This window comes from Falco peregrinus, chromosome 8 (assembly GCF_023634155.1).
Source record: "Falco peregrinus isolate bFalPer1 chromosome 8, bFalPer1.pri, whole genome shotgun sequence".
Classification (NCBI taxonomy): domain Eukaryota; kingdom Metazoa; phylum Chordata; class Aves; order Falconiformes; family Falconidae; genus Falco; species Falco peregrinus.
Window position 1 is genome coordinate 16750952 of NC_073728.1, and position 14148 is coordinate 16765099.

Sequence of the window (14148 nt, forward strand, 5' to 3'; positions counted from 1 at the left end):
CCTACAGGGGTAACGTTTGTCTTGCACATGCCTGGCCCCAAGATTAGAGGGAATGCTGCATAGGTTAATGATCGTGACTAGAATATGGAAGTGGACGGTGGGTGTCCATGTGTCCTGACAGGAATACATGGAGAGAGGAGGGAAGTGCCTGTGTTTGGTCAGAGGTGGAGGCAACCTGAAACGAATGGAAAGATGAATGGCAAAGCAGAGGAAAAGGTTCAGGTTTTATTGCTGTGATCGTTGTGCTTGTATTTATGTATTTTTGGACAAAATTAAGTGAGTACTGGTGTTTAAAAAAATCTGAATTGCTTTACTGAGCAGCTTTCATAGGCTTCTGAAAGATAAGAGTCTGTAGGTGCACAATGCACTTAGACTGGTGAGGTTAATGTAATTAATGAAAAAGAATTGTGGCCTGGATTTTCAGCCTTAAAATATTAGGACACTCTGGTTGTAACCAGAGCTGATAAGCCACTCAGAAATCCACCTCACAAAGGAATTATTTCCGTGATTAAATTACATGTTGTCAGATTTGGAGGCTCATGTCAATCTATGATCAAGTGTATACCTGCATGTCAAGCTATTCTGCTTCTGAGTGGAATTAATTAATTCCTCCTACTGCAAAAATAATTGAAATTCATGTCAGACAACTAGATAGCATAAATGAGGTCGTGAAAATTTAGTAAATTTTTATGTCATTTCTGTAATCATGTTTGTGGTTGAAGTGCTAAGATCTCTTTTTTAAATACATCAGAGTCTAGCAGACTAGCTGTGATTGAGTAAGCGCCTGCAAACTCTATTAGCATGAAATAGTTAGATCTTCTTTTGATCAATCCTCTTTGAGAGTTATTGCTGTCATTTTGTGAGATCAATTTTGAAAAGATTTATTTCTTTGTACTGTAAGAATATCTTACTCTGCAGTTTTGTGTTTGTTCATTTCATGGTGCTCTTATTTGAACTTTAGGAAGAGTATTCCAGAAGAGTCTGAGATTAACTATTCTGGATTAAAATTTAAACTAAATGCAGCTGACGTGACCTCAAAATAATAATCATAGTGAATGAAAAGCTTAATCAATTATTTATATAGTAGTACATTTTGAAAACGAGTAGAAACCAGATAGTTTATAGCAAAGCATACTTTAGATTACTCTCTGGATTAACTTCACATTAAATGTGATTCACCGTAATACAAATGGCTTTCTTTAATACCTGATCTAGTATCTACAGGAGAAAAATTATTACATTGCATTTACTTATATTTCTTCTTTACATAAAATACATTAATAGGTACCCAACAGTAGAATATTAGCAGTATTTTAAGATATATGCTGATCTGTGCAAATTGGAATAACATTGTTAGACAGCAAATTTCAAAGATAATAAAACCTGAAGATTAATAGAAAAAATTATACAAAATGATACAAAATACTTCAAACAATATTCTTCCAACAGTTATGCCATGGATCATATCTTTTTCTTTTGGGTGCACATACATGTACTTCTTTGTAACTGTTTGCTGTTCCTGTATATTTCATACTATTAAGCCTTGGGCAAGTTTATTCATAAACATTTTTGCTAGTTTAGTTACTGTATTAAATGTCAGTGTCTCTACTCTGGCTTGTTCACGTTTCATTCATATTCCTTGGCTGACTGTGGTAGAAGAGGGCTTTAACCTGACTTTCTTGCATACTCTCAGTTAATCAATCAGGCATTTCAACACAGGTTACCTAAAAAGGAAGCAAATCCTTCCTTTAACAGCTATTGCATTTGCCTTAAATGTTAAAAAGCTGGATTTAGATCTTTTCATTGCCTGATCTGATCCCCCAGCCTCATGATGAGTGCACCTTTTCTACTTCAATGTGTATTTAGTTTATTTATATATGGAAATACTTCTAACAACTTTGGCACTAGAAAGTTTTTAAGAAACTGGAGCATAGTTTCCAGCTATGTATTTATCTTCCAGGTGAGTGTTTTTCATGCTTTTTCTTTTCTTTACTTTTTTTTTTTTTTGAGGTGTATTCTTGCTATGTTAAGAAATGTGGTTGGTTTTTTTCTCTCTCTTTCTGTCCGTGTGTATCACTGCACAAAATGGAAATCTCTGGCCAATGCTAACACTGAAATCTCTTACTCATCTTTCAGAATTGCATCCCTGAATCAACTTAAAAATCACTTAGAGTCCACAAATTCCTTTCATGTTCCTTACAATTGAATTTCTAGTCACCAATAATCATAGAATAGGGCATTAAAAAAAAACCAACCCAAACCCACAGAAATAATAAGCTGAGATAGATACAAAATTACTTAGAAGACTCACTTCCTAGTATGGTCAAATATAGTGTCATTGAGCATTGTGTAGCAGATAGCCAGCCAGGGTCCTGACCCTGGTATCCAAGCCATATAAGCACATAGACAGTCTTCAGCAGTTACTGTGATTTCTTGATGGAGGAGAGGGTGATAAGCATCCAAAAAGGTGATATCCATCTAGTTTGCTGTCATTTTCACATTAACTTTGCAGAGTAAGTTGCAGTCTAACATGACTATTCTCAACCTGTAAAGGCAATAACATTGCGGAGACCTTTTATCCCAGTGACCACAATCAAACAGTCTGTAAATACTCTCATTAACCCTGAGCTCTTATTTTTGTGATTTGTTTGATCAAGGCACACATGCAAAACCACATTCACCAGATCGGAACTATTCAGGTAGGCACTCCCTCAGGATCAATCACTGCATTCATTGCTACTGTATTAAAGCTGGCTTGTTTTTCTTGGGCAAACTACTGGCTTACTTCCCTGAGTAACACTACTTTAGATTAAAGTGAATAATTTGATTTCAAAACTGAAGATTCTAATAAAACATGCTGCAATAGGGGAATCTGAAAAGCAGTGGGAAATAAAACAATGTATTGTTTGAGAATATGACAGGCAAATCGCAGTATGTAGTTACACTTTCTAACAAACTGGTTTACTGTCTATTTTGATCTTTTATACACACAAGCTATTCCCAGATACTTAGTGAGTGTGTAAACAAACATTATCTTTTAACATTGAACAAAGAATTTACTAGTTTTCTATTTTGAAATTAAAATGTAGCCAGGTTCTTACTTGAAAGGAATGTCAAGGCTTTGCAAAGAGACTGAAGGGTAGTGATTCATTCAGGAGAGAGATGAAAAATGAAGCACAATTTAGCAATTATGTTAGTCATGACCATAAGAGCTGAACTTCTCAGGTTAGATTTTATGTCCCTAGGGGAGTACATTTAGGGATGCTATACTGTCATCACCTTGAAGAATTCAGATATTAATTTCTGACTCCTAGAAAGGCATAGACATTAAAAACAGAACTTTATGTTATTAAAAGCTGGTTTTGAAATTTTCTTACAAAGCACAGTGTGCTTAGAAGCCCAGTAATTTTCCAGCTGAAAGCTCTTTCTGGTATAGTATTTGTGTAGATAACAAGCACAAGTAATTAAATACAGCTGGATGAATTTGGTTGTGGCTCATTTTGAAATCAGTGTAGGACTTTCGTGTGGAAGTAATAGAGCAGTGCATCATTTGGCAACTAAGAAAGATGGTCATTGTGTTGGACAGGAAGCCTGAGAATTATTTTTAGTGTTTTTTGCCATAAGAGCACAAGAGGTGCTTTATCAGGCACAGTCCGTGTACTATGCCTTAGGAAAGGATGCTGGATCTGATGCTGTAGTTAGCAAGGCCAGCTGTACAATGGTGTATCTCCTTAGAACTGAGTGATAATAAATTAAAGAACATTCATTGTAAAATAAAGAACCATATGTGTCTTCTGTAGGACACATGATGCGTTCTGAAAAATTCAGCTGTAATCCATGCAGGCTGAGAGGTATCTTTTGTGTTGTGTTTTCTTTCACCTGGAGATAGAGAGATATTAGGTAAAATGTTCTGTGCTGCAAAATTCTTGATGAACGAGTGTAATTTCCATGTTATTCTGATCACAGATATTCTTTGAGTATTGTCATGTTCAGTTTGAGCACTAGGCTCTGATTTTTCAATCCTTTGCTTATAGTATGTGTAAAACGTACATCAACAGGCAAATTACAGTCAGCTACATATATGATGAGCAAAAAGTGTTAAAATAATATCTTGGAGGTGAATTACAGTCGGTGCTAAATTTTCTCAGTTTAAACAAAATATGACAGCAGTAACACTTCTGGTGATAGATTGTGGACTACGACTTCTGAGCGATGCTCTGCTTCAAACCTGGAACATCAAATTGGAAGCTCTGAAAATGTCACTTTTTAGTGAATAGCCTGATAATCAGGTTGGTTTAATAGCATGTTTTCAAATTAGACAAGACAATATGATCAGCAGTTGGGGTTAATATGTATTATCGGGACAGATGAGTTAAAGTACTTTATGAGATGCGTAAGAACAAAGACCCAAACTCATTGAAGTCCTGAGCGCAGCAGGAAAAAACGTAGGCAATTCTGCGGTAAGGATAGTGGCCTGTCCCATCAAGGTGTCCTCTAGATTAGAGTAAGGCTGAAGTTTGCTACTTTCTGCATAATGCTTTCACAGACTATTACTCTGTTTTTAATAAATGTGGAAGGAATAGGGGAAAGTCTTGGGAATAGCGTGGGTTAAGGCAAAGGAAACAGCAGCAGCTAAGGAATGTCCTCTAATCCAGTTTACCTTCCCAGAGCTACAAAGCCTGAACCTTATATACTGAGGTGGCAGGCACTTCACAGGCCGAGGAAAAAGGCAGCTATGTACCAGGCATTGGCTACAAATGATTTTTATTTTTTTTTGCTTCAGTTCCTGTCACAACTGTTTCCAGAACCAAACCCAATATGCATATAGCCCATATATACTATATGATAGATAACGAGTTTAATGTGATACTGTTCAAGAATTACTTTTTTGGAAATATTCTTCCTGATGAGCTCTAGGTACTTGTTTCTGTTTAATTCTGCTCACCCTGAAGTAGTCGAAGATGGAGCTATTCAAAAACAGATAGTGAATTTCTGTTTCTTGCTTGACCTTAATTCAAATTTAGTTTCTCATTTAGATAAATCCTCGATCAAGCTCACATGTGTAAATAAGAATGGTGGTGTTACATCTCATCTTGTTTCTGATCATTCTTAAAGAATACAGAGGGAAAGTTTGCCCGCTTGATTCTTTCCTCGTTTAAACATTTATACAGCTCTCAAGTGTGTTTAAGCTTTCCTAATGTTCTACTTCTCATTACCAAGACCTACTTTGAAGTACTTTGATTTGGCAATTCTTCAGCAGAACATTTATTTTTAACAATCCTAAATGCCAGAAGTTAGTTTCGCACATAACATAGAGTGCTAGGTGCTAGCATATCCTATTTTTTTTCTTTTTTCTTCATTTTAATTGCAGTATTGCAATTTTTAATAAAAGCCCTATTCATATTTTTACATTGTCATATACATTACATGTACTGTATCCTTTCTTCAGAACTACTGAGATGGTAATGATTTTACAGCAAAATTGTACTGTAATTACTACAGCTGTTGTGCTGAAGCATTTATGTCTTGCTCTGTCTTTTGAATGAAAAACTCTTTTAGTGAAAATAGATTTGTTGAAGCTGTTAATTATTCAGTAAAAAAGACATCTGAATTACAGTGGTGGTATTTTTTCTGCAACATTTTAGGCAGACTAAGGTAACTCCTGAAGTATTTTAATGTTTATTCAATGATCTGTAACAGTTCATAATGCAAAATTTGTATTTTTTACATTTCACCAATTTATCCCAACAAATAGAAATTTGTACTTTGCTTCTCAGAACCCCTGATACACTTTAAAAACAAAATTCACGATAAATTGGCTCTGTCATCCCATCTGGAAAGTGTGATTATATATTAAAAGTATAACTTCTATATTCTGGTACTTCAAGTGTTTAATTATAAGTAGGAAAATAGGACTTCTAAACCAATGACAAGTTAGAGCTTAGACTGAAGTAGGATTATCTTGGTGGTTGTGTTGGTTGTTGTGTTGACCTGTTAGGCTAGCTGAATGAAGTACCCTGTTTCAGCTGATAGTATAGACCCCTAATCGTGTTCTGTGGAAAGAGTTCAGTAGAAATCCTCCTGCTGTAAAATACCCTGAAGGTGAATCAGACAGTTTTGGCAATATCAGGTTGAAGACATATTGTTACACACACACTTGTGCTGTCCGGTATGGGGGGGTCAATAATATCTAGAAAAAGGGGGGTGGAATAGGGCGCAGAGATAGCTGGGGCACCATGTCTGAGCAGGTTCTTAGACAGAATATGAGGGACTGCCATTTCAAAAAGCTTTTCTTCTGCAAAAGACCTATATTTTTATATAAGTCCTTCTGTAACCTCTGTTGACTTAATATAACATCAGCGATAAGCTGTATGTATGTTGAAAGAAATAGAATGGAAGATGGCATACTAAGCAACCAAATGATACTGCTCATGGAAGTTAACAGGTCAGAAATAAATATAAAATCATTTTTAAATAAGCACAGAGGACCCAGATTACTTACCAGGACCCAGACTCTACAGTCTGATGTCTCAAAAAGATCTATTACTGAAACAAATTTTGTAAGTTGTCGGAAGTGTTAGCTGTAAAGGTTTGGCCACGTTTATTTATGTTGACCTGTGGTATGCAGCAAGGAAATTCTGTCCTGGTTCTAATTTCTATCCTGGGGAAATCAAAATGTTAATTATATACAGAATTTATAGTATTTAATACTTTTTATTCCACAGAGAAATCACAAAATAAAGTGTTGTTATTTTAATGTTAACAAAGGGCATTTCCTGGGTTGTTTGCTTGTGTGTGACTTTATCAAGTAAAGGATACTCATGGTATCATAGATGAAGACTTTGATCATTAGGCAATGCTGTTATTTTTAGTGCCAAACATTTACCAATCTTCTGTCCTTAACAATTGCAGAAATTTCTCCAAAAAGGCTTTCAAAAGCCTTCACAATGACAGCAACATACTTTCTTAGCAGTAGTCTAGAAATACTTTCAAAACAAAGTTACCAGTTCTGTTTAATGCAGTTTTAAATGAAAGAACATAAACTGATTTTTTATATGACAGCTTGTTCATAATGTTTCTAAAAGGACTTTCTACCTCTGTGCATGCTGTTTTCAAAGAACAAGTATCAACATTCTTCAACCCAGATTTTCTCATCCCAAGAAATGAAGGAGATATTCAGCATGTTGACTCAGGATGGGTATACCAATGACTTCAAGGTGAATGAGCAGAAAGACAGAATAAAAGAAAGAGAAATGAGAGATCCATTTCCAAACCCTTATCATTCGTGATAATTGATAAGTTGATAAGATACCACTGTATGGGAAGATACTGTCTGATCTATGAGCTTCAAGAGTAGCTAAAGCAAAATGTAGTTTCCAGCAGGACTAGGCAGCAGAGGGAACATGAGATGGAGAAGAGAGACATTTTCAAACCATTAAATTTATGCAGTTGCTGACAAGAGACTCCATTTGCTAGGTTGTGTGATATGATAAAATATTTAGTGCATCACAGTCACATGAAAACAGTCTGGATCATGTGAAGTGCAGAGGGATTGTGCCATAATACTGTCATCTGGAGAAATGCCTTCTAGCAGGAACTCTTTTAAAACAGCAAGTATCTCCCATGAGACTGTGACCATCCCTGAGGCAGTAGGTCATGATCTTTCTTGCAAGTATGGGAGATGCAGTTGTGATGACTGGGAGCTGTGAGACAGGGCTAAGAGAGTCCCTCTGAAACAAAGACAGTGAGGTGTGCCAGGCCTGCGCTCCTTGGATAATTTCAGGTGGCACAGAGGTCTGGGTTCAAGTTTCTTGCTGGAATGTAAAGCCAACGCTCAAATGTGAGTGTGAGGTGATCTATTTAGAAATATCGTTCTTCTGTCATGGAATATTTTTTAAAAATAATGGAGGGGACGGCTTTGGAAGATTTAGAGGCTTAAATTCTGCCTTTTAGCAGCTGCTTTGATCACTGTGCTCAGAGCTGCTGTCTGCAGGAAAAATAAAGCTTTTAAATGGCTGTGGGGAATAAGGGCAATGTGCCTTTTCTCTGTGTTTATCGCATTAGCCTCAGCAAGTAAGACGTACTGAAAGTCTTCCATCGTCTTCAAGCATGATTTTTGGCAGGTGATGAGTTTATGTTTGATTTCCCAGCTTGTTGATAATGAATTTAGTTAGGTTATGATGAGGACTTTGAGACATACAGACAGTTTAAGTGCTTATAAGTTCAAGATGAAATGGCTTTAGCTAGCACTCCAATATATATACATTTCAGGGGAAAATTATAGATCAAATGTCAATCTTCAGACAAAAATCAATATTCAGCAAAGATCATTAGAAGGATAATTTGCGATTTAAAAATAAGTCCTACAGCTTGTACATTATTTGTCTGCGATTTCATGGATTGATTGTGAAATGGGAATATCAGAAAATGGAAATGGACACTGAGGCAATAGAAATGTGGCAGAGTTTAGAGTAAGGTAAGACTAGCTGGTTACTTGTATCTAACAGAAAGCAGATAAAACACCTGAACATATATACATGGTAAGTGATTTGAAGTTTGAGGATTTTTCCATTAAGCTTTAATCTGGAAAGCAATTGAAGGGAGGAGCCAAATTAGCATTGATGATGGTTCATTAGCAGAAGTGAGATAAAAGTTTGAAAGATACTTAAAGCTTGGTTGAAACAGGTTTCATTCTGTATCTTGGGTGGGCACAAGGAAAGGTGAGAGAAATTCATGTGTGAGAATTTGTGCTGATGACATACATCGACTAATGGTGAAAGTTAATTTCAGGGAAGAATGGGTAACTGGGGGAGGTGAGAGAGACAGCAGGGAAAAGCAGCATCAACAGGATCCCAGATTAACCCCCCCTCTCTGGGCTGTCTCTCCAGAGCAGCAGGTGGTGATGATGGATGTGATGGTGAAAGGCTGTAGAGCCTCAAGCAGCAGACCTTTAATGTTACTGAAGATGAGACACTACGGCTTCTCAGGCACTTGCAATTTGTTTGATCAGGTTTGTTGAGAACTATTCAAAATTGCTTTAGAGAGCTTGGATCACTTTTATGGTTTTAGGTGGAAACTGTAAGACTCTATGGCTTTCTGTGATTTTAGCTAGGTGCTAAAGAAAACTTTGGAATTTTGACTAAATTTTGATTAAGCCTTTAAACATACTTGAACCTAATGAGTTCTAAATGAGACCCAAAGTATAATATTTATACAGTATTAGAGTGCTAAATAATACATTTATAGGATGACTAAGGTAAAACGAATTGAAGCCTAATAGAGAATGCCTGCTTGAAGGAAAACCACTTAATCTTGCATAAACATGATCAATATTTAAACAGCCAATGCAATTCTATCCCCATGAAAATGCAGTTTTATCTTAAAAAAGTGTAAATTTCAGTGTGTTTTATATAGCTGCATAACTTCTATTTTAATTCTTCAATATGGGATTGAAGTTTTGGTATATCTAAATGTTGGTTGAATTACCAACATATTCAATATTTATTTTCTAATGACTGAATCATGATTACAGATCAGTGTGTACCACTCATATGCTTAAAATAATCATGAAATGAATGTGATTTGTGAAACCCTTAGCAACCACAAGGCTTCCTGTGCATATGCTCAGACACAGCAGTGACTGAGAAGTGATTTTGTGAAACACATTTGCAGCACTGAAAATGTGATATATCTTTCTTGAATTTCTCAGTATCAGAATTTACAGAGAGAGGACTCCTAATGAGAAGAAATATGAGGTAACTGTATTTGATACTGTGTCTTGTATGATTTCAGGGAAGTAAAACACATCAAGGTCCAAGTCAGGAATTGTCAGTTCTAATCCTTGCTCTCCATTGATATCCTGGCCTTGCCTTGACTGGAAAAATGTCCCAGTATCAGCGTATTTTTCCCTACCATAATGTAAGAAACCTTGAAGTAAAGGTTAAACCATTTTGAAGCCATGTTAGTTGGCAGCTTTGTAACTGCAGGTAGTAGCAGGGGAACAGAAGTGACCACCCAAAGGGATCACTCTGGAATCTTTATTACCATATTCTGGATATTTCTCCAGTATCTCTCATCTGTTTGCATGATCAGGTCTAGTCTTTTATAGCCATGTATTACAAATATTACAACTGTATCTGGGATTTTCCTTTTTCATAGTCAGTATTTTATTTCCATCTTGCCAGAAACACAAAGAAGGAATTATATCCTTTGTCATAACAAAAGGTTTCTAGTAATCCATATATTGTAATTTTTCACTTGAAAATAATGGTATTTCTCATGTTTGTTTTCAATGTGTCATGCTTAATTAAAACAAAGAAATAAAAATCCTGTGCAATACAGCTAGAGTATTATAGTTGGGTTTTTTTAACTTTTCCTTGTCCTTTTTACAATTTTCTTTGTCTTGCAGGATGCTCGGCTATGAGTATTAGCACTTGTTGGTTTGTCTTATAAATTGGCATACCTGTGCTTTATTAAGATGTTAGATTCATTACTGAAATGTCAGCTCTTAAATGCAGTGGCTGTTTCACCTTAATACTTAGTATGTTGTGTATATTCAGATCGTTCATATTCTGTTATAACCCACTTAATTTTGCCATTTTTCTGTCTTCTGGGGGATAAACCTCATGATTATCACCTGACAAGTGTCTGATCAGCAACACTATGGAAAGATTTTATTGCTGTGTCCAGCTTCCAAGTTGGAAGTTGTACTGTAGAGACAGATTTTTCTTGGATGTCTGCAGCAACGGTTGGGGACCACTGGGCACAATTTTATTAGGAAAAAACCATAATCCACCCTGAGGGATGTTGAACAGTGAAACACATTGCCCAGAGAGTTTGTGAAATCTCCAGGCATTCAAAGCTCGATTGGAAGTGCCTCTGAGAAATTTGATCTAAGTTTGAAGTTATAACTAACAACGAGCTTTGCCTTTCCTTGACAAGAGCTTGAATCAGGTGAAAGTCCTTTCCAACCAAAATTATCTTGGGGTTCTATGATAGATCTGCACTGGGTCAGCTACAGATACTCTTAAGGACATCTCCAGAAAGCGTGGCTGTGTGAGGTAACAAGGTCACTGGTCTTTATTGAATTACACAAATTTTATCCTTTTGTGATTCTGTAACCCCTTCAGAATCACTTTAATTTTGCCTGAGCAGCTTTTCCAAATTGCCTGGTCTGTTACTGTGTCCTGCATTCCTCCTCGAATATGAACTATAACTACAGGGTGAGTTGCAGCCGCGGACTGCCACCTATGCAGCGGGAAATTGCCACTGTGGCTTAAAGGCTCCCTCAGGGACTCCTTTGCTCCTGCAAGAGTAAATATGGTTCCATATATCTGTCATCTGGTCTGTGCCCTGAGAAAATGTGGAATCACTGGAAATCGTAGGATTTGAAGACATTTTGAGCTAATATTGTTCTACCATAGTGCGCCCCCCACTTCCCCGTGAAGTGTTGTGTTTTGAAATTTATTTATGCTTCTACATGTGGAAGTGTGATTTTGGGACACACTTAGTCAAACACAGAGGGAACAATGCAAGTGGTAGAGGCACCCTACGGCTAATTGCACGTGGCGGTGATGGTGCTGCCAGATTCACCTGGGCATTTTGGCGTTGGTGCTCAGGAGGGGTTGTGTGTGTGTTTGCGTGCATTACTGAGAAGCAGACATCCCAGGGAAGTTACAGTGTGTGTACTGCAAGGTGAGTGTCTGTGAATTAGCTTCTTCAGTCTATAGGTACCCCTGAAGTGGAAGGAGTTTTGTACTAGAACTGCCTTCCCAAGCATAAGGTTATTTTTTGTCCAGGAGATGTGCTCCTACAGTATTTCATCTACCCACTTCACCTCTCTGAGAAGTCTTTTTTAACACTAAACTTTCCATTGTGTTGATGTGCAATGCACTGTGTAAAATACCAAATAATTATCGTTGCTAAGAGCCTTATTTGTGTTGTGCTAATTTGAATTGAATTAATACTTCAGAGAACTGAGGAGGCTGGTCTTAAAACTCCATTTGCTAAAATTCTCCTTGCAGGTTTGGATATAATTATACGTAGGCCAAATAAATATAAAGAAAAAACATAAAACGTTTGTGTAATGGAACAATACTTTCCAAGTTTATGAGAGATTTGTTTTGAATATCACTGCATTTTTTAAAGTAATGCATTTTAATTAGGTCCAACCAAGTACTGTATATACCCGATAAAACTAATGTGTAGTATATATAAAATTATATAACAGATTGTATATTTTTATATGTGCTCTTTCATGTCATAAGTATGATTTTTTTCTGAAAGTCAGAAAAAGTTAGGTGCTGACTAAATTTCAGTCCACTTTTTGACTAAATGTTTGTTTCACACAATTTTTTCACATTTCATACACAGAAAAAAGAACATTTCGTGAAAGTTATGTTAAAATAATGATGTATCTTTAGTTACAAGAATCTATCTTACATGACACAAAACTGAAGATTATTTCAACTCAGAGATATAGCACAGAAAGAAGGAAAATACACATGCTACTTTAAGCATCCATCTAGTTACAGTCTACACAGTTACTTATAAAGTTTTCATTTCACTTCAGTGCTGTGACTACTGTGTATGGTTGAGCAGTGTCAGAAGTTTTCTTCTCATCAGAGAGTTTAGAAAAAATCTGGTATTCAAGGAGTTCATCTGTATAATTGTATCGCTACAGAAGCATGAGCTGATGCATTCCAAAATCTTCTTTGGGCATATCCTTGTTTGTAATGTAAAAGAAAGTTCTCAAAACTAAAAGTAAAAGCACACTTGGGAAAATACGTGGATTTTTCTAATGCCATAGCCATCACCTTTCATCTGGTATAATGATGAATTTTCTTTAAACACAGAAACAATGGAGCTCCGCATTAGCTCATGCTAATAAGAAATACAGATCCTGTAGCAAAAACATACTGGAGGCCTAAATAAAATTTTAATAAAAATTAAAGACATTTAAATGAAGCAAAATCAGTATATAGGGGATATAAAAAAAAATATCAACCTTCTAAACACAGAAAAAATATAGTAGGACAACTGAAAAATTATGGTAAGACAACTTGCAAAGTTTTATTTATTATTTAAAGACAATTAGAGACTCAGGTGTAATTGTAGTGTCACAAATTAATATGAAATTGCTCTGATGGTAGTTACTGAGTCCTCTCTGATTTACTGGAAAGTATATGCCTTTTCTTAATAGATCTTGAAAATTTAGCAAGCTGTAAAAACATGCAGCTGGTCATTGCTCTGTGTGTTCTAAACCCAGATTTTTTTAAAACAAGAGAAGAGATGCAGTGATGGTCTCTTATGTCATTGGCCTTTGTATTGGTTCCAGTATTTCAGATAGAAAATGCAGTCACTACAATTTGATATAAGCAACGCACTAATATTTTTATTTGCTTTTTCACAGATTAAGATGCTTGGTAAAGCAGCTGGAGAAGGGTGACATTAATGTGGTGGATTTAAAAAAGAATATTGAATATGCAGCATCTGTGCTGGAGGCAGTTTATATTGATGAAACCAGGTAAGTCTGAGGGGGGGGTGGGGGAAGGAAAGGATACTGGTAATCTCATTTCAGAAATTTGGTCTTTGTATGCAATTGCAACTGATGGGAGCTAAAGGTGTCTGCACATCAGAAGGATCATATGTGGCTCTTAGATCTTTTAGTGACAAGGTTAAAGCAAGTAAAATTCCAAAGGTCAGATATAACCAACTTCTATAGAGTTTGCCTAGTTCTTATCTTCCTTCAGCTGTCAAATGTTCACAGCATAAAATCGTAAGAATTTTGTGAAGGATGGATTTCCTTTCCCCCACAGGCCACATACCGATAATCATGCTTAGGACTGTACCACTGAAAAAATGGGCTGTTTTGGAATGAAATGCTCACAGAGATGAGTCAGAATATTATAATCTGGCCTATAAATACATAAATTCATGAAAAGCTGTGATTTATTTTGTAATGTTTGATGCTTTGTTTATGATTGTTGTTACTGGCAGTATTACTGGCAATCATCTTTAATGTGAGTTGACTACAATTAAATTAGAATTTCTAAGTATTTGGCTTCTTGAAAGAATTTTGAGATATGTACTATATTGAACTTAGCTAGCTAACTTACAGTTTTTATTTCAGTGTGCTGTCCTCTTTTA

General features: G+C 36.1%; 1 protein-coding gene across 8 annotated transcripts in view; it reads left to right on the forward strand.

Annotated features, from left to right (window-relative positions):
• The window catches only part of PDE1A (phosphodiesterase 1A), a 249081-nt gene that overhangs the window by 151493 nt on the left and 83440 nt on the right, over nt 1-14148 (forward strand). For all 8 annotated transcript variants that reach the window (XR_008748561.1, XM_055812955.1, XM_055812952.1 and 5 more), the window contains one exon: nt 13412-13525. Coding sequence is in view for 7 of the 8 variants with exons in the window: in XM_055812955.1 (XP_055668930.1) it covers nt 13412-13525 (114 nt within the window). In the remaining variant the exon portion in view is untranslated. The remainder of the gene's footprint in view (nt 1-13411; nt 13526-14148) is intronic.